The sequence below is a fragment of the Pygoscelis adeliae genome, unplaced genomic scaffold, assembly GCF_000699105.1.
Source record: "Pygoscelis adeliae isolate BGI_AS28 unplaced genomic scaffold, ASM69910v1 Scaffold197, whole genome shotgun sequence".
Classification (NCBI taxonomy): Eukaryota; Metazoa; Chordata; class Aves; order Sphenisciformes; family Spheniscidae; genus Pygoscelis; species Pygoscelis adeliae.
In genome coordinates this window covers 345,460-366,713 of record NW_008825105.1, presented here as the reverse complement: position 1 = coordinate 366,713, position 21,254 = coordinate 345,460, and the positions used below count along the sequence as shown (strand labels likewise).

The following is a 21,254-nucleotide window of genomic DNA, read 5'->3' as shown; positions in this document are numbered from 1 at the left end:
GAAAGAGTGTTCAGATATTTTTTAACATCTCTATATTGCTCTAACTGATAAAGAGAGTCTGTCTAATGCGGTCAGTTTAGACTGCTAGAAAATGAACAATGCTCGATATTGTGTGTGATGTTTCATGTTAAGATGCACTTGAAGGAGCGGCGTCTCGTTGTGTGTTACCTGGAGAGCAGGATGCATTTGCTCTTTTACAGCAGGTATTTGTGTGTGTTGGCAACTGATTTCTATAGGAGAATGAAAATAAGTGCAAGTGCGCTGTTGTGTTCGTGGTCATTGCCAGGAGTATTTCTTGACTTTTTAATGGATGGCCCCAGAGCATGACAAATATATTAAAGTCTTACATTCTGGTTCTCTTTTACTTCTTTTTTTTTGAGACATTGCCCAAGCAGAGGAGGAACCTTCTCTTTTTCAAGTAACCTCACGCTAAGGCCTTTTTGACCTTTTAAAACTTTCTGGTAATTACATTATGGTTCATTAGATACTTACACGGGATTATTGAATGGCAGTTACTCTTCAATTCCTCTAATCCTTCCAAAGGATAAGTAATCTCCCCACTGAATTTCAGCCAGAGCTGTGCTTGAGGAAGGTGGCTGAGAAAATGCCTCGGCAAAGAAGTATATGGAAATTGATATTATCCTAGATTGGCTGGAAACGAGTGTCTTAATTTTCAGCCCCTTGTATAAGCATGGTTTTGCCCTGTTTTGTTTTATTTTGGGCAGGAGGACTTGAATAAAAACAAACAAACAAACAACCATCAACAAAATACCCCTCTGGTTTCTTTCTCACAGACCAAATGCAAACTCCGTATTAATTTGTGCAAACAAAAGGCACTTGTTACTAAATTCCAACTACTTGTTGCCTATTTGCCAGGCATACCAAATTGGCTGAAGGCCAAAACAGGTTTTAGATTACTATTCCACTTGTGCTGGCTGGTTAAAAACAAAAATTGCATCCTGTTTCATCTGGAGTGTCACATGGTTGAATAAGATAGCAGCTGATAAATAGAGAAATTTGGCTGAACATGGATCTGCTGCTACTCGTGCTTTTTCACTAGAATCTCTTACCTTCCTGAGCTGCAAGAAGCAGCATGAAATTAGTACAAAAGCTACTGTAGGCTAGAAGACAGATGTGGTGTGTGTGGTTAAAATATTGCAAATCAGCTTTATATTCCATGGATTAAAAAAAAAATGCTATCCATTTATAAAACCCCTATGTAGCATGCTTGTATCCCAGGAGCAGTGCAAACAATCTTCAGAATATCTCTGGACCATAAGCAGACAAATGGTACCTTTTCCTGGATGAAAAAACAGGGGCAAGTGGATGAAGTCACTTATCCGGGGTTGCTCAGCAAGTCGCTGATCCGTATCTGTAGGTATTGAAGGGGAATAATTAGTTGACTCAGCAAGATATTTAGGAGTGGCATATATTTTTGTGCCTTTAACCGGAAGTTAAAACCATGCTAGCCCAAAGGGAAATTAGTCATATTGATGAGAAAATCTAAAAGAACATTCTCCTCCCTTTCCCCTTAGCTTCTCCCATCCTTTTTTAAACTTTTGAGACGTCCTTTCCCATTTTTTAATGGAGAAGAGCTACCGTAGTATGTGAAGCTCAGAAGACTGAGCGCTTTTTAGCAGTCTTGAAACAGATGTAGTTTATACAGGAGCTACATGGGAAATAATGCTGCTGTCCCATGCTGCAAAACCTTCCATGAAGCTGTGGAAGGCAAATTTGGAGGTCCCAATCAAAACCCAAATGTGAATGAGCTCTGGATGGCATAGCTGAATTCGTGTGGTGCTACATCTCAGCAAATTTATGTAGCTTCTCCACATTACTAATTAGCCAGGCTACATCAGTGAAATAACTGGCTGTGTTACTTCTGAGACCCTTTCCTGCCTCTCTTGTGCCATGCGGTCATTCCAGCTCATTCACTCATTCCACACTATCTCCTGTCTGGTCTAACGTATACAGCGTAGTCAAGCTAAAATGCACTGCAGTTTAATGAAATGCAGCCTGCAGGAGGAAGAGCCCTAGCTGTGATGCTGTCAGGGCGCTCAGGTTTGGCTTAACACAAGAGCTTGGGTTTTGGTGTTTTCCAATGGAAATTGTAGCTGTTAGAAATGTGCTGCCAATCTTGCTGCTAGTTTGGGAGCTCTCTGTCCTTCTCTCATGCTACACAGGGAATCTGTGTTAACAGCAAGGACACTTTATTATTTGAAAGTCTGAGGAACGTTATTTTTTACACTTCTGTTTGGAAAATACCTTCTCAAAAAAGTTACATGTGTGTCTGGCTGATTGCAGGTGCTCTAGTAACTTACATTTAGGAACTACTCACTGGGTTGTAAATAATGCTATGAAATATGGAGAGGATAGTGATATAGAGAGCCTCATTTGCTGAGGGCAGTTGAAATAAAATCCTGAGGTATGAGATCCTTTTCTTGGGCCATTTATAATTTAAGGCTTTCTCGAGTCAGTGCTTTGTATCATGCTGGGATTGAGCAGGTGAGCTAGGAAGGATGGACAGGGTAAAAAGGATGTACTTAAGGTCCCTTTTGTTGCTAAACTCTTGAGTTGCTGTATCTTGCACTGTCTGAAGTGGTGAGCTTTTTCAAACGAGAGAGATCTAAGCACAGCGTGCAGCCGCAATCCAGCCTTAAGGCTGCAAAGGGTGTGATAAGGTCTGTGCTGGGAAGGAAACACATCCTCAAGGGCAGCAGAGGTGCGGAGGGAAGCGGAGTGGGAGCTGGCTGTGTTGCCGCCGGAGCAGCACAGAGGCCGAGGTGGGCAAACTAGGTCTCTGTCTGTCCAGAAGAGCATCAGTAGTGGTGGCAATGTGGGGTTTGTCTCTTCCAGTGACTGCGGTGGAGAATCCTCAGGCTGAGACAGATTCTTGTGTGTTCACTCTTGGACCCCTCAGACCAGTTATTTGAAAGGCACAGCAGTGCTGACAGTCAAGCTTGAACGGGTCTGTCTTGAAATCAGTGAACTTCTGAAATTCCAGCGGTGGTGCCTACATTGCACACAGGTTTTCCAAGGGTTTATGTTCGCAGTGTTTGGATTCAGTGTCATGGGAAGCCTGCATGGTCAGTGGCTTTGCCTCACGCAGTTTTTGTGTTCATGTCTTGTGATGAAGAGATCCCTCTCCAGGGCTGTGTTACGATGTGGAGGGTCTCACTTGTTTGAGTGTTAGATGGAAGCTTGCCAGCCACTTCAAAGGTATCTTTGCTGATAAGAGAAGCTGCCAAAGCCAGCACTGAGGTGGTGCTGGATGTACAGTGTGTGTCAGCCCCGTTCCTTCCTGCCTCTTGGATTTGTTTACTTCCTCGGTTAGCTCTCCCTGCAAAACCTTTACATGAGTGCTGGGCTGTTGTCACCAAACGTGGTTTTATATCTTACTGGAAACTTGCAACCTAATGTGTAGGTATTCTTTGAACACTGTACTCTTTCTGTGCCCTTTGTTTTGGTTTCTCCTGAGGAAACACTTTTACGTTTCAGTAAAAGATGGTGTCAATAAGGGGCTTGCTGCTATAGCGTCTTGCAGATGAATCCCTTTGGTGTTGGTGGGGATCTGGCCTTTGGCTTCAGCGGCGCCGCTGGCCCCAGGAACAGTGTCAGTGCAATTCTGCGCTACTACAAAAGAAAAGGAAGATAAACGGTGAAATGAATAACTGTTGTCTCGAGTAAATAAAACTGGGAGGGGGGAACTGGAGGAATTGTCCTAATAACAAATTGTTACATCTTGGGAAGGAGGTAATATTTTCTTGTTTGTCCAACAGTTAATGATTTAGCCCTGGGTTTCATACAAGGTTGAAGTTTAAAGTCCGTGTGCCACCCGGCGTTGCCATTCTGATCACCTCTCCCTCTCCTGGAAGACTGTCCTGCTTTGATGTCAGCGCCTGTTCTCATGCACGCTCCTCTTCATTCCTCCATCTACATTTATAGAGAGCACTCCTTTGATTTCTTCCTGCTTATCCTCCCTCAGCATGGCCCTTGTATTTATATACATTTATTCAAAATATTCTTCCATTTGAGCTGATTCCCCTTTTGATTTCCGCTTTTCTCCCTTTTCACTCCACCACCACGCCCCCGTCACCCTGTTGTTTTAATGTGGCCCTTGATTTCTCTGTGTGGTACCCATACCAGAAACAGAAAGGTGGTATTGGGTTTTCTTGCCTACGGATGCATCTTTTTAGTGGGATCCCTTGGTATTACATATACATATGTAGCCTTTTGAGAAGTAGTCTCTTTAATTTGGTATCTTTAATCACTCCTTGTCTGTTATCTCTTTGAGATTTCCCTGGAAGCAGACCAATAGCTCTTGTTCAAATGTAAAAGAAAAAAATTACATCTTTTTAAAAGAATGGACTGTGGAAGCCTCAGTCACTTTGAGTAGTTTCTGAACAAACTGGTTTTTTTTGTTTTGTTTTTTTTTTTCCAACTTGACAGATATTTACATAACAAAATTGTGAAGTAATTGGAAAGTGTTAATAGGCAGAAAGGCAGATTTATTCTGCCTATGCGTAAGTTCCTGTGTCTAGAGGGGCCTCACAACAGGCAGTGGCTGTTATCGGCTGCTTTCTAGAGCTGTGTCTCTAAACAGATCCAGGTACCTTCTCAGCATCTGCCTGCTTTGCTGTTACGTGTACCTTTCATGCAGTGTTGGTCCTACTGCATTTAAAACATACATCTTCTGCTCTATTTCTAACTTGGGGGTCCTTGCGGCAGTGTTGACTGGGAGGCTCGCTGGAGGTGCTCAGAGCAGTAACTCTGTCCTGCCCTGCTTCCTGGCTTGTTCGGGTGGACGTGTCCTCTCGGTATAGAGTAGTGGACAGGGAGGGGTGGTTGCCCTACAAATCTTGCTTTGAGAGCATAGCATTCCTTTACACTATTGTATCAAATTCAGTTATGATATTTATGGGAAGAAAACCCTGTAAGGAATGAGGAAAACAAAACAGGATTTGAAATTTGCTTCCTGTTTAATACCTTTGATCGTGGGGAAAAAAACAGTTTATCTACTAGTACGCTGCACAGTGTTTGATGTGAAATGGAAAATCCACAATGAGTTGGTTAAAAGCCTTGCAGTAATCAAGGAAGAAGAATTATTAATTCTCTTAAGGGGTCTGTGCTTATGGTGACCTACTTTACAGCTGCAGTATATCTCATTGCTGCATTGGTACCAGAATATGAAAAATCTTAAAATATGCCACACATGGAAAAGCCACACACATGAAAGAAATGCACTGGCCAAAATGCTGGTCATTTGTAAAAATATTTCTCCATAACAGTGTAAACATGTAAATATACAAATGTCATAAGTAAAACTGTCACTGAGGTGCAGAGTTGTTAAGTACATGCTATATCCCTGCTCTCATGCTTGCATCCTTACCCACTGCGTCTTCCACTGCTTTAGGTGCCTTAGGAAATAGTAATGTTGAGTTCTTACTGTTTTCCCAAAAGTTAAAGGATATGGAAGCCTGTTGTGAAATGATACTTTCTGATTTCTCATTGGGGAAATGAAATCTCCTGGTTTTCCTACCTGCTTATTTTTAGAACAAGTGGAATGGGGGAAGGGAGAGGGAGTGAAATCATTTGTGTGGTGCTCTTATCTGAGTGAGCAGTACATAAATCTGCTTCTGAGTTAGAGATTTGATTCCCCCCACCTGTAATTGGAGTGGGTGGTTTCTGTTAGGCTGCTACCACTTTGTACCCGGTCAGATATAATGATGCGAATAGAGCCTATTGCCCAGGATGATGTACTGAATACTGAAGGCTACAGCTGGAGTAATTTTACTACATATGTTACAGGCTAAAAATGTCACTTCTGCATATAGATCGGGCAAGGAATATGATGCATTTGGCCCTTTTTAATGTGTGAAAGTAGTCCATTGTTACTGCATTTTGTTTCTAATTTCCTCTATGCTTTTGTTGTCTTTCACTACACCAGTACGCCTGTCGCTCTTTTGCTGCAGTGTGAATTCAGGTCAGCCAGGAACAAGGTAACAGCACTGTTACACTCCAGGTCATTCATCTGACTCTGATGCCTCCAGTCAGTTTTTCCTAGAGATAAATCACAGCAGTTTGAAAAAGGGTATTGGGGGAAGTCGGTAGCACGAAGCTGTCGTGCAGAGCATTAAAACTGTGAGCAGAATTACAGAGCATTACTTCCAGTATTTTACAGGACTTCACCACTTGCTGGTAGGTCTTGCCACCTTCTGAAGCCCATTGCACATGCGGCTCATTCAATGAGGACAAACATAGCTGGCTTCACAACAAGAATGAATGCTCTCAGCCATAAAATTGCTTGGTTTGTTGGGATTGAGTGCCTGAAGCCCAAGGTTCAATAGGATCAGCACAGAATTCTGGAGGGGAAAAAAAAAAAGAGAAAAAGGGGGTGTGGGGTGTTCGGAAGCAACTCTTTCAGCCCCGAGTATGGGAGACAGCGGTGTGACATGGTTTCATGTAGGGAATGGCTTTTCAGAGTACAGTATTCCGCTGTAATAAGGAAAATTCCTTATTACTGACATAGTGGTGAAACAAATCACTAGTGAAATGGTGGAGAAAACTAGATGATACAACTGTAATTTAAATACGACTGACGAATGCATAATGGATCATTAAACTGGAAACTGATGATCTGTCACCCAAAATATGCATGTATATTGTATGACATAGATTTTGTTTTCCTAGCTTTTCTTTAAATTCTGGAGAGTTTGAAGCTTTAGAAATTGTTTTACAGAATTCCTGTTCTGTAGGGCCCTGTGATAATGCCCGAGCACTTTATCTATAAAAGTTGTGGGAGAAACTTGCACAAAACTTGCACAGGCTTCAGGTAGGTTACAGGGTTTATTGAGAGTACATACTTGTAAAATACGGGGTACATTTGTAACAGATGGATTGGACTGATGGTGATGGTGGAGTACTTCTATACAGTGAAGCTAGCTGATTGTTTAGATGAGAACATGAAGGTGATAAATCATATTTGCTACTGCATGCAAATGAATTAAAGGCAGGCCTGTTTAAAAAAAAAAAGAAAAAACGTTATCAAGAATCTACTTATAAAGAATTCTAAACCTTAATTAGCAAATTTTATTTAAGTGCTACATGTATGATCTTGGAAAATTTTACCTGGCAAGCCTTCTCTTTAACAAACTTTGTAAGCAGATGTTAACTAATGCATAATAAATACCCTGTATTGTAACCTTGACTTAGACAGGAATAAAAAGGATCTTGCACTTCGGCACATTTCCTCACTGGTCTCAGCAAGAACTCAGTCCACTTCCCTCCCAGCTCCCACTGTTGATTCAAAAAACATTAGAACATTTAATGTTTTTTTTCCACCTATGTATATTTAATTATTCCTTTTTAAAAGATGTAGAGAAATGGTCTTGTTAGAGAGCGGTTGTCAGAATCGGCAGATTTGGGTTCCAGTTCCAGCCCTGTCACTGGCTGACATAATTTTAGGCAATGTGTTAGATAAAATCTCTTATCGCAGTGTGTTATGCATTCACCCACCAATGGTTTCTGAGTGCTTCCTTGTTGTTGTTGAGTTTATACAGAAAGCATCTCGTGAACTTCACGGTATGTTTGTTTTGAAGCCATACCATCTTTCGATCAGATTTGGAACTACGTTACTGAAGCTTGAGATCTGGGGTATAAAATGTTGACAACATTCCTTAGCTCTCATATTTATTATCCCCCCTAAATATTTTGAAGCTGAAGTCGTTAATGTTTGGTGGAATGCGGAACAGCCAAGCGAGTGCTGCAGTAGATCCCAAAAACATCTTGATTAAATTAGAGGGGAGGTGGAGGGGAGGAGGGCTGGAACAAAGAGGCCGTTGAGAAGCTGGCACGGCGTGCTGGGAATTTATGTTCCAGCGAGGGGTGGCAGCAACCTACAGCTCTGCACATGGTGCATATACACCCTGTTGTAACAAAGGAGTATGTGTGCATGTGTGAGCGTGTATGTGTATGCATGTGCACGCATGCATGCTTAGGAGCGCGTCTTTTGCTTTCTTGTTTTGGGTTGAAGAAAAGGCTTGAGAAAGGCAGCTTGCAAGAAAAATATTGAGGTTGCAAGTTAGCACTCCTGGGCAACAGTTACTGTTGTCACCTTGCTGAAATAATTTTCTTGTTCTCTTGAGTGCAGCTGATAATTTTCCTGATTTGCAGAGAAAAGGCAGCCTGTGTTTATCACTGATCAGCGCGTACCTGTGCAGCAGCACAGGTGAGGTTGTGCTGGCGCCCTGCTCTCCTCGTTCCCCAGCCTCAGGCGTGTGGTGGGCTCCCATGCTGTGCCATCTTCCAAGAGCATTAATGATGCATATCAAACTAGATAATCTCCCAGATCAAGAGGAGAAGTGTTTAGCCCTGATGGGATAAGAAGGAGACAAGGTTTGTGGGGACACCCCCTCCCTGCATGCACACACAGTTTATTATTGGAGCCCATTAGATAAGGTTTTGTTGCACAAGCCCTTCCTCAGGCTTTTTCAGGGATGTACAGATAGAGTCTAGTTGCAGGTACAGCCAGGAATAGATAATAATAAAATTTATCAGATTTTCTTTTGCCTTTATTTATTGCTTTTTCCTGGAAGATTGTTTACAAAATGAATCATTCTAAACTCAGTCTGCCTTTGAAAAACATTATATAGAATTTGATGTTGAAATAGAAACTGATACCTGGAGACGTTTGCAACTGCAGAGACTATGTTGTTGTTCTTCCTTGGCATGCATTTTATTTGTAATTCGTGCCACATTCTAGCGTGATCTTGAAATCTCTTATGCCTGCATGGCGATGGTAAACATCAGCAGCCTTCAACCTGAATGCATTTTGAACTCCATGGGACCTCAGAAAAGTTCTCTTTGTGCATCAGGTCCACCACCCTCTACAGCACTTGAGCAACAACTTTTTTGCTAATGTCTAGGGCATTTTCTTTTGACTTTCCCAAGCTAACTGTTTGGCTTTCTCCAATGTATTTTCATCTATCAGGGTCACCTAGCTCAGCTTTCTTCTCCTAAACCTTTTTTTTTTTTTTTTTTTGGTGGAATCAGTATGGGGAGCAGCATTAAATTAACAGCGTTCATTGCATAGCTCTTGTTTTCATGACACCTATGATCTATCTTACCTTCATCTTAATGTAAGGTTTTTTCCAGTCCAGCAATCTGGCAGTTTCTTTCTGGAGAGCTCATTTGGAAGCACAGTTTTGTGTTTTGACAATTTGGCACTTACTTTTCTTCTTTTCTTCTTCAACCTGAATATGCATTAAAATATTCATTTTAATCTATTTCGCATAATTGATGCTTCAGCAGTTTGTACAGTGAATGAGCAATTTTATGCAAGAAATAAGCAAATGGGCTGAAAAGAGCCGGGTGAAAGGCAGATGATTGGTCCAGTCCAGGCAGTTTAACCAGCACAGTGAAGCGTGCTGCTGAAAAGCTCCTTCTGTGTGAAAAGTTCAGTGCTCAGGGCATTTAAAACAGACCCAGCCAGTCACTTTCATTAATCATCTCCAATGTTGAGAAAAAGGCAGTCATAAAATCTTAGCGACTCATATCACTGCAGTGATGAGCAGCAGCTTCAGCTTTTTTTTTTCTGCTTTCAGAGATGGAAAAAATGTAGATCTTGTTTCTGCAAACTCTATTGGGGATTGGGAATCACCAACTTTTTTCTTTTCTTTAAATTGAAGACTCCTCAGAAAAAGCAGGATGCTCCCCTCTGTCAGTGTTTGCATCAGACGCTTGTTTTTCCAGTAGCACATCTGGCCACCTGGGGAGCGGGTTTAGGAACATGGGACTGGAATGTATGAAAATGCAGAGGACCTGACCTTGGATGCTTCTGCTTGTACGTCCCATTGCACTGCCGACAGTGCGATGCCAGGCTGGTCTGAATGGGTCACAACATACATAAACAGTCTATAATAAAACATCTGTCATCTCAGAAACACAGTAAACTGAGCACTGCTGAACTGGATGGTATTCAAAAAAGGATAATTTAAAATTAAACTATATGATCTTTCTCTTTTTGCTTTTTGATTTATCAGTATGTTGGGTTTTTTTTTTTCTCATGGCTTAATGCTATCTTGACTTCTTAGGCAGAAATGCTGGTTTAAGTGTGGGTTTGTCTGCATTACCTCTTTATCTTTTTCTTTTCCTGAACTTGGTAGGCATAAATAATCTCCAATTACTCACCTGGATGTCTTTTATTAATAAAACCTCAGAAAAAAAGTGGAATTCGGTGTGCTTTTATCTCTTTCCTACACCTCAGAATGATTAGAGCTATGAAATTACAGACAGGGATTTAAAAACGTGCAAGGTTGTACTGCAAGGGCTAAGACTGCATTTCAGAGATTTCTGTCATTAAATACTAGTAGCTGTTGGGATTTTTTCCGGTTAAACATTTTCTAGGAGCAAAGCTGTTGAAGCTGGCTGGCTCCCATGCAGCCCAAGCAGAGACATCATTAGTGAATGTCACGTGGAGCTGGATCCGTCCTTTCCCTCTGGATAGTGTGTGCGGCCGGGTTTTTTGGTTTTGACGAGGTAGCAAATCCTGGTGTGTCTGTCTGCTCCCATCTCTCCGTCCGTTGGGGGGGAGATGCTACAACGAAAAACCTGGGGATAGACCTCGCCCCCGTAGCTTTTCCTTGCGCTTCCCAGAGCTGCTGGTACGATTCCTTCCCTTCCACCAGCCATGTCGGATGGCTGACAAAGGCAGCTCTGTTTTATACTTCTCTCCCCACCCCCATTCCCCCCTATTTTGGTACCCAGCTTACAAGGTTGACTCAAAGGCCTCTTCCTCCTGTGGTGGGCTGTACCACACTTCATGTAAGAAATAATTGCCCGTTATCCTTAAGTTTGGGGTTTTTGAGGGAGCTTTCCCCTTCAATTGTGTTTTTGGCCCAATACATGCCGTTATAAACAGTCGATGATTGATCTCTCCCATATCCCCTCCCCTTCCTTTTTTTCACCTTAAAGGATGCATTGTATCATGCTCTGAACCCAACAGCTCTGGTATTTTTTATAATATGTGGCAACTTATTATAAAAATATCTCAGCTGCTTGCTACAAGGCAGGGATGATAACCAGCTCCCCGTCAGAATGGATATGGATTTTCCTGGAATTTCAAAGGGATGATCGGGCGTGATAATGTGTGCCACAGAACAGGGTTGAAGCAGTAAGTTAAAATCATTTCAGCAGCCTCTTCGAGTGAACAGGATAACAGTTGGGACATCACTTCTTGGAGTCTTCAACAGCAAAGAAGGGAAACATCTGCTTGGGTCTAACTGCAACTTTTTATTGGCTTTAATCTCTTTCAATAACCATAGGCTGAAAGATATAAATTGTATTACAAATACAGAGATTTTTCTTGATCATTTATACTTCTGCTATAGAAAAGGGGGATTTGTTAAGGTTTGTGTGCACGGCAGTGCTGTGCCGTGGCAGCTGGAGACGGCAAGGCTGGAGTGTGTGGCTGCACCTTTGCTTTGCAAGGTGTGTCAGCAAATGCTGGCTCAACGTGCTTTTTGATGTGTCTGAATTTCTCAGCTTTTCTCATGGAAGCTCTTCAGAATGCGAACAGTGACAGTTTTAGCATGAAATCCTGTCTCTAATGGAGTGAAGATTAATAGCACCATTGAACTCATGAAGGAAGTTGCTTCGCCCTCCTTTGCATACAAGCTATATTGCGTGCAGAAACGCCTCTTCAAAGAGGGCTTTGCATACAGAGGTGCCGTCTGTCAGTAATTATGGATGCGCGTCTTTGGACGTTCCAGTGTCTTTATTAGAAAACCAGAAGCTTATCTGTTCCTGTGTTTAGCTAAAGCCAAATGTGTGCCAGCACTGGCTCTTCATGCAGTAGTTGAGTCCAATTGCACACAACATAAAAGCGCTGGCTGCTTCTTACCTAGCAGGGAGTTTAAATAAGTAAACATATTTTTAAAATCTGACACTCGGCTCCAGGCTAGTTTGGGTGTCAGCTGGTTTTGGCAACCAGTCATGTCTGTCTACATCTTTTTTTTTCCTTTTCATTCTACTGTTCTAGTGAAGGAAACAAGTTCATGAATCATATAGCCTTAGGTTTAACTAGGCAGCTCACTAATGCAAGTGTCCCCCAGGACAGAATGATTTGTATTGATATGGTTAAATTGTATTGTAGTCCTTGTAGTTTAAAAAAAAAAAAAAAAAAGCCAATTGCTTTTTCTATTGAGGTAAATCCCATATTGATTTAAAATTTGAATGGAAATGGGAATGTATGCACGTAAAGCCTTGTCAAGAGTAATTTTTTTTTTTTTTTAGTGTTGATGTTGTGGTTCTTTTTGTGATGAAATACAGAAGTGAAGGAACATTTGCCAGAGGAGGCTAGAGGGTGTAGCAGGCTATTGTGGTATTTGTGGAAGAAGAGGTAAACTTTTGGTAAATCTCATGGAGAGTCAAAGGAGAGATTGTGCATCTGAAAGCATGTCCTTTTTTTTTTTTTTTAAACTCTGTCTTTATCATACAACACTAAAAAAATTGACGTTAACACTGTGCTCAAAAATGGACTGCGGCTCTGGATAGTTTTTCAAATACAGTTAGCACAAACTCTAGTTGGATCAAAGCATCTCCTGCAGTACCAACAGGCACAAAGACCTGCTGTCGAGCACATCTCCCTGCTCCTCCAAACTTCCCTGTGATAAACACTGCTTCTTCAGCAAGCCATTTCCACTCCACTATGCAAAAGTATCCAACAGTGACTGTTGCTCCTGTGAATCTGGGAAATAGATAATAATCTGTGCACAAGGCATATCAGGTGAGAGCTGGCAGACACTGCAGTTAAGGTTTCCCTCCTGGACCCGTCTCCATAAGTAACACCTTGCCAGATCCCATCTGAGCAACCTCGTTTCCTCAGGAATTGTTACAATGGGGTGGCACTGGCAACTCGTGATGTGTGTGTGGTCGAGGGACAAGGAATAAGGATAGGAGGGGCTGGCAGGCAGTGCCGAAGGGCTGGGAGTGAGATGCAAGGTCAAAGGAAAGAGCAGCAGGACTGCCTAGAGAGACGGGAGTGTGAAGGAGGTGGTGGCCGGCTGTCACTGCAGCCTCAGAGTCTGGCTTTGTCAAGGAGGTACCTTACATCAGCAAAACTGAAGTATTGCCTGTTTGGTGTAAGGTGTTCAATAAAGGAAGATCGTTCCTGTTGGCTTTCTTATCCTGCATTTCTTCAGCTTCCATATCAAGCTGTCCTATATTCATAGTCTTGCTTTTGATCCTGCTAAAATGGGCAAATCTATGTGTTTCCAGGCTTGTAATGTTGAAAATCCCACGTTCTCTGGAAATTTCCCTGTCTCCATACTGTAAGCCTTTTCTGACTGTGCATATATAACATTTCAGTTTATTAATACTGTTTGTGCAATTTGACCATAAGTGGCTCTGGGCTGAGCAGTTATTGGATTTGCTAGCATAAATAGCGGCGCTTAATTGAGCCTAAATTATTTGTAGATGTGGAGCGTGCTCACTTCCTCTGCCTTTTTACCGTCTTCCCCAATTAACTTTCGTTTCTCTGTTTTGTTGCAGAGCAAGGAAGTGGGATTGCAGCTCCAGGAAGACTTGATGAAGGTCTTGAATGAACTCTACACGGTAAATCAAACTGACTTCTTGGCATCTTTTCAGGCAGAAGGAAGAAGTGTTTGACTTCTCCCAGCCTACTGTTAGAGCAGAGGCTAAGCACCAAGACTGATAAATGTCTGCAGTCTTTGCAGTTTGAGGCAGCCTGCGTTCACCAGTCTATAGAGCACCATAAATCTTACTTTTTCACTCTGTCCTTATATTGTTTCAGGTCTGTAAGTGTTGGCTCCACTTCTCAAAGATCTCACCTTAGCGCACACCTGCTATTAGCTGCAGTGTTGATTTTAGAAAGAGTAAGAGATACTAGAATTATTTCCAAATAAGCTAAAAATCTTCAGTCCGTGGTTTTGTGTGGTCTGAGCATACAAAAGGCAGCATACAGCTTCAGCGGGGGGACCCACTGTGTTTATTTGTTCCTCAACTCTTTCAGCAAAACAGCTCCCTTTAGAGTAGTAGTCTTCCATCTGTGCTTTTTGCTTCTCAGTATATCCATTGGAGACACCAAGAAAGAGGCATTGCCTTGGGAAGGAGAAGGAATGTGTTCATAAAAGTTCATATGCTGCTTGGGGATTTTTCTCCTCACGTAGATGAATGGAAAAGCCTGTTTGATTAAATTTTTGCTTTCTGCAGCTGTTACTGAGCTAGTTCTTGTTTTAAAAGCAGAACCTACACATGGTTTTGTTGCTCAAAATGTCTTTTCTTTCGTCCTTCCCTAGTGATACATTGGGTCATTACACTGAAGTACATGTTATTTCCTTCATTCTTTCAAAAGATGATCCAGGGATGTTTCTCAAGCCATGGCATATCAATCTTGTGATGAAATTCGGTATTAATATCAATGCTAGAGTATTGGGGGGGGGGGGTGTCCCTGAAATTTCCCATATCAACAAAAAGTATAGAAGGGAATTGTTTCATTAGAGCATTGAAGCCAAATATTCAGATTAATCTTTTGGGAAAAAAGGGAGTAGGAAAAGGGAATTCATTATGTACCAATGTTCCTGCTGCTGAAATGGCAGTGGAAGAGGTGAGACTGTGAATCCAGTTTATGATTTTCCTCTTTTTCTGCATTAGAGTGTTTAGCATTGGTGAGTCTTTTCTGTGGGCAAAGAGGGTTTGTGCTCCTCGGCAGGAAAGACAAGAACGAGCAGTACGGTGGAAGCTGGAGGCATTTTGAAGCTGACCTGTGGTTCAATGTACTGTCGCTGTAGTTGTTAGTGCAGCCTTGGTTTACAATAGTATGAGCAAACTGCATTGTGCTCCTGTTCCTGGAAGGCAGAGAATTTACTGTGGGTATGAAGGTGGCTTTGTAAATGTAGCAGTGCCTGTCATCAGCACTGCCTACTCTAGAAATTATTCTTTATTTGAGGGCACAATCTGATTCAACTTTTGAGTCATGTACTTGGATGGGATCCTAAAGAAGAATATAGATCTGTCTCTAAACCCAGACTTTTAGGAACTGAGATTTATTTCTAATCCAAGTTCACGTGACTGGTTAGTGGCGTTTACATAGACGTAGGTAATAATTTCTGCATGCCAGGAAATGGCAGAAGAGTAGTAGTTACTAAGCATCCAACTTACCAAAGCAATTAGGCCAAATGCACTGCAGCTAGAAATTTAAGCAATGCACTGAATTTAATTTGAGAATTCATGGTCATAAGACTGAAATCTTTCACATTTAACCTAGCAGCAAATTAAATCAATTTTCTGATCAAGTGAAAAATTCTATGCTATTGAAGTTTGAAAGTGTGAATCACACACTTATTAAAAGGAGGTTTTTTTCTTTTAATGACAAAAAACTTGGGACCAGTTAGTAGCCTAACCCTAATAACGGAAAAATGAGAATAATATCTGTAAATAAAGCCCAAATTACAAAACAGTATTGCTTTCTAGCCTCTGCCAGACTAATGTGACAGATCATTGAGCCAAATACCAAGTCGTGATAATTTCTCTATCACTGGAAGGAAGATCTTCCAGAATTCAGCCTTTGATAACCAAAGCTGGGGTATTAGCTTTTTTAATATCAGTCCTAGGAACTTGATATCTATTTATTCATTCCTTCTGCTGCAAAATTTTAAATTGTCCCTTCAACAGAAAATTTATTTTCCTTTGAAAAAACCACTTCTGCTGATCCTATTAGAAGATACTTCTTGCTGGACTCAATTTAATCACTGGTGGGATTGCTTTCATTGGTACTTTAAGAAATACTTCCACAAACTAACCTCTTGTTCTGCTGGGTATCTAAAGGATTGGCAGAATTCATATTTTCAGGCAAGATGCGTGTCCATGAAGATGGACAAAGTCTTTAGTTTCCCTACGCAGATGTAATACAGAGGCTTGTCACTTGTAAGTTTTTGTCCTGAATTGCCCCGTTCAATCCATCCCTGACTGTGCTGTTGCCCTCAGCAGGCACTAGTGAGTCAACAGTAACCCCATCGCCAGGCACCGGGCAGGCAGAGCTTGTGGTTGCCAGTGCGGCACTGTCAGCAGGATAAAATCATTAAAATTGTGATTTCTTTTTCTGCTTCTCTTGCTTTCTGCCAGTTCCACTTTCAGTGATAGAGGAAAAGAAACTACTTTGCATCTATTATTATAAATGCCTGCTTTATAGTCTAAGCATATGCAGGAGCTGAAAGTGTGTGTGCGTAAATTATTCAGAAAGTCTCTCTTTAATACAGGCTGCGTTCACATTCTCTTTCATGTTTAAATACAACGTCTCTTTGTATCCGAGAACCTTTGCTGATCACTGCATAAAGAGAGAGCATGCGTCCTACTTATGTAAAATTATGTTATGGTTCAAACTAAGGTGAAACAGGTATAAATGGGTTTTAATCTAAAATCAAATGATTTGCAAGTGGGATCTTTATTAATGCTGGAATGACACTATTGGGGTGTCTTTATGCAACTTTGCATTTTTTTGGCCCCCTATCAAAATTATATCATAATAATGTTTGCTTTGGTATGGGAATTGAATTGCTTTGCAATTGTGGATAAAAAAAGCTAGTTTATATATTATGCCCTTTGGTTTTTTGGTTCTGTTTTCTTAACACAAAGCTAGACATTAATATCCTATGAAACAAATGGGGTTTTTTTGTGACTTTTGGGGATATTTATCTATATTTACTAATAAAAAATGTGCTATAATAAAAGTTGTCCATATAGTACAGGGTCCAGGGAGACCTGGACCTGAGCAAAAGAACCACACCCATTAATATTTTTATTACACAAGGTGAACAGAGGTGCTTTTACATATCAAATTTGATTTAAACAAATCAAACCTGAGTTGCTTTTGCAGCCGTTGTGTTCAGACTATTGATTTGCATACGGTTCCTCGAGACTTGTGATGTTTAAAGGACTGATTCATCCAGATGAAAAACTGACAGGCATCCCTTCTGAAACCTTACCTGCTGATGAAAAGCTATCATTTTCCAATGTTGGCATATAATTTTCTTTGAATAGTAAGGAGGCTGCATTTAGTCTGTATCTTTTTTTGGCTTTTATGACTCCTTTACTGGGTTGTACAAGAAGGCGCATGCCAAAGTTAAACAAAGGAGCAGCTGCAAAATAATCCACTTTGATTTCAGATTTCAGATTCATTTCGAGAGCCAGTTTCATTCGTGCATCTTCTGTCATGCTTTTTTGAGATGTGAAATCTCCCTGAGTATTTTGCCGGTTTAGGTATTTCTAGCTCCCAACTAGCAACCAGACTTGCTGGTCACTCTCCAAATGCCTTTGCTTAGTTAGTATGATATCTTGCATTTAATATAAACATGATGGACAGCTATTATGAAATAGTTACGTTAAAGAAACTTACAGTTTTGGGGAGCGCACTGGCCAAATTAACAAAACAAAAAACCCCCAAACAAACAAACAAAAAAGGTGTTGCAGTTTGTGACTTCTTTCTTAGGATTTTTTCCCTCCCTCCTAGCCTGTGAGCTTTCCAGATATATGTATAACTGTTCTCCCTGAGACTTGGTCATGCAGGTAAAGTAAGGCAAAACATCTGTATGCCTAGTTTGTTGGTAGGTAAGCTCCTTTCTTCCCCAGCAAATCAAACCATGGTGCTCTCTGACTCTTGTGTATCATTTTCTGCAGGTTATGAAAACCTACCATATGTACAATGCTGACAGCATTAGTGCTCAGAGCAAACTGAAAGAGGCAGAGAAGCAGGAAGAAAAGCAGATTGGGAAGTCAGTGAAACAAGAGGACAAGCAGACGCCACGCTCCCCTGACTCAACTTCCAACGTCAAGTTTGAAGAAAAACATGTTCGACGAAGCTCCGTCAAAAAAATAGAGAAAATGAAGGAGAAGGTACTTCCATAGCACTGCTACTGCTTGTGTAGAGTGCTCGGGGAGGGGACCTTTGCAGTAGTTCAGCACAGGAGCTACTGAGTTCCCTCCTTTGTGACATTCAAATGCAAGTCTCAGTTTTTGTACAAGTTTTAAACATTCAGATTTAGGAAAGGCAAAAGCTAGCACCAGGTTTCTTTTAGGACAATCAAATACGCATTTTGTATTACCCCAGGTTATACAGGCGTGGCACAGAAAGCTAATACGATGTTAGAGTATGAACGTAACAACTGCCTTCTTGGAAGTCATGGTTAACGTATTTTTTTCTTGTACAGAGTGCAAGATTTTTGTTTACCATTTCATGCCAGCTTAAGATCTGACCTGTGCTACGGGGAGACACGCAATCCCAAACTGACTTCATGGGCAGAACCAGCTGCCTTAGCAATCGGTCAGTCAGTTAAGTAGTTCAGCACTAAGATTCAGGCCAATAGAAGGTGAAGAGGTGTTTTTGGATTGATTTAGGCTCTGAAAGGACCAAGTTTAGGTCTAATTTCTGCTGGAAGAGGTGGAGTGCCTACTGCAGCCCTCAGACTACATACGGGCTTTTAGCAGCCACTCTGGTAGTGCTGGAGCTGGGCCATAACCTCATAAACCCACCTGGTTCCTTCATTCTTCCCTTAATCTTCCCCGACTCACGGTCTGTTTTAAGAGAAGACTTTAAATGCAAAGCTAAGCTGTCTAGTATAGTAATGCTTAAAAACATCTAAATAATTAATCTAAATTCTAAGTCTTTGAGTCTTGATAAAACTAGAATCCAAATGAACAAAAACTGTGTGAGCAGGGTAAGGTTTGTTCAGTATACTCTGGTGTTACTAAGAATGCTACTACTCCTGCTGCACCTCTTTTTAAAATATATTCTGGTTTCGGTTTCTCTTTTAGCGCCAAGCAAAGTACACAGAAAATAGACTGAAGGCTATTAAGGCAAGAAACGAGTATCTGCTAGCTCTGGAAGCCACCAATGCATCTGTATTCAAGTATTACATTCATGACCTGTCTGATCTCATTGATGTAAGTGCTGCTGCTTGGGTGCCTGCGATGAATATTATTGCCGTTAACCCTCACGTGTGCCTCTCCTTCTTCAACATCCTATATACCAGCACAGCTGGTAACCTCTGTACAGCTGTGGAATTATGGTCTTGGATGGGCAGCTTAGAGGGTAACAACATGCATGATAATTGGTCATTAAGCTGTTAAGTGAGCTTTTCTTAGATGGCTAACTCAGAGTTTGTTGCACAGATAGAGCTTGCACAAGAAACCTGACATTGAACGTGTAGAAGTAGGAGTTGCTTAGTGAAAATGAAACTCAGCTTCAGCATCACACTGTTGCTTGACATTTTCTGTTTACTATTTTAAGCAAACCTGCAAGATTATAACTCAGAAGCACATTTAAAAAAAGAATGTTAACTGTAGAAACAGTATACCAGTTGGTAGAAGAAATCGAGGACAGAAGCATTTTCTAAAGCTGCTTTTAACTTGTTTTGAAAAATTCCCTATATTTCAAGGTTAATGCTTTCTCTAGCATATTTCACAAGAGGGATGAACCTCCCTGCTTTTTAGACTTTCCATTCTCCGATACCCCGACCCACCAGCTCTACAGTAACTTGATGCATTTCTTCTGTCATTAGGACTGCAGAGCACTTTCAGTCCAGTTCTGAAAGGTGTCAGAGGAGTGTCAGTAATGATAGAGGTTCCACTGCTTGCCACTCTGCAGTCTCTCTGTCTACACAAAGAAATGAAGAAATAAACTGGCTATAGAAACCGGTCCCCCGTTTCCTTAGAATGCTCTCTGCAGAAACTGGATAACAGAGCAGGAGGTGGAGGGAGCTTGTTCCCCAGCTGCCTGCAAGCCCTCTGTTCTGCAGCTGAACGATGCCCCCAGTATTCAGGGGGCATCAATTCTGCTTTTAGTAAAATGCACAACAAAAACCCCCAAATCTCTCCTCTGAAAACTCAGAAAAGCCAGTTAGGAATCCCGAGATTTTTCACAAATACATAACTACCCACTTCAGCCTGTAGAAGTAGAGTACCAAATGCACTGAACGTGTTGTGTCAGGGTCACTGACTGTTGCTTGATATTATTCTGCTTGCCAAGGACAGCCCGCTGCCATCACTGTTAGAAACACTCAACTGCAAAGCCTGAAGGGAACTTTCTTTGTAGGAGGGGTAAGTAATGAACAGAAGTGTCTCTAGACACAGGCAATAAAGAGCACTCAGATCACTATTAATTAGTCAGTGATTACAATACCTAACAGTGTATATAATACATTTAGTCAGCTGATCGTAAAATCACATGAAGTGCACTTCTGTTAGGTATTTATTTAAACCTGTCCTTTGGAGGTCAGGATTGTCAGTGCTAAATGGTTTTGAAAAATACTGTTATTTCGAAATGTCATGTTTTGCAAAATTGCTGTACTGAAGAGACATGTTTGGTTTATACCTGCTGCCTGTTTAGGAGACCTTTTTTGGTTAACGTTTGCTCAACTTGAACTGTGTCATCCTGTTTTTTTAACAAATGATAACTTTCTGTATATTTTTATATTGAAACATACAAGATAGGGATTCACTTCACTGACATCAGTGTAATTCAATTGTCTTAATTTTTTCTTTTAAAATCCTACCTATAAGTCCTCCCCTAAATACTGCAAATGTGCTTGGTTTAGTCGTCTGCTAAGACTGTTCTTAGTACATTTTCACGAGTCATATATTAGTAAAGAATGCATTTGGATTTCATAAATCCATGACAATTTTTGAGCACAGACCTGAGATCTTTTAAATAGTACATTGACAAATGTAGGTTATCCGGCTTTGGAGGAAGTGCTCCTCTCACTAGATAGTCTCAGCCGTCTCTGGGGCATGGTAGGCAGTGGTGCAAGACAAGAAGCCAAGCTTCTGCAGTACGTGGATTTGTCACTGTTCCTAGAGAGCAGCCATCGTGACTCTGGGTGAGTCCACGCCTGTGTTAACCCCCTTGTGTTCCTTGAAGCATTCAGTTTAACACTACATTGCAAGTTCTCATAATCTTGAAAAGTATTATCTGCTCTGTTTTCAGAAGGCATGGAAAAATGTGGGACTTGCCTGGGAGCACAGGAGATGGAATTCAGTTGTCTCATTGTTAAGATGCAGGGAATATAGATTTACTAATGCCTTTGATCCTGAAGGATTGAAAATTACAATTATAACCAGTGATGGTTATCTAAAGCATCTGACTTAAATAAAAATGTGATTTTTAAGCCAGGTCTTAATTCTTTTCCTTGATCTAATCATTTGATGATATTGAATTTTGAAATATAATATAAAACCAATCTTCA

The 21,254-nt window shown here is 41.1% G+C and overlaps 1 protein-coding gene across 1 annotated transcript in view; it reads left to right on the top strand.

Annotated features, from left to right (window-relative positions):
- SRGAP2 (SLIT-ROBO Rho GTPase activating protein 2) overlaps window positions 1-21,254 on the top strand; it is a 107,917-nt gene that overhangs the window by 46,799 nt on the left and 39,864 nt on the right. Inside the window, exons 4-6 of the mRNA XM_009327348.1 lie at window positions 13,549-13,611; window positions 17,692-17,907; window positions 18,826-18,954. Of these exons, the coding sequence (XP_009325623.1) occupies window positions 13,549-13,611; window positions 17,692-17,907; window positions 18,826-18,954 (408 nt within the window). The remainder of the gene's footprint in view (window positions 1-13,548; window positions 13,612-17,691; window positions 17,908-18,825; window positions 18,955-21,254) is intronic.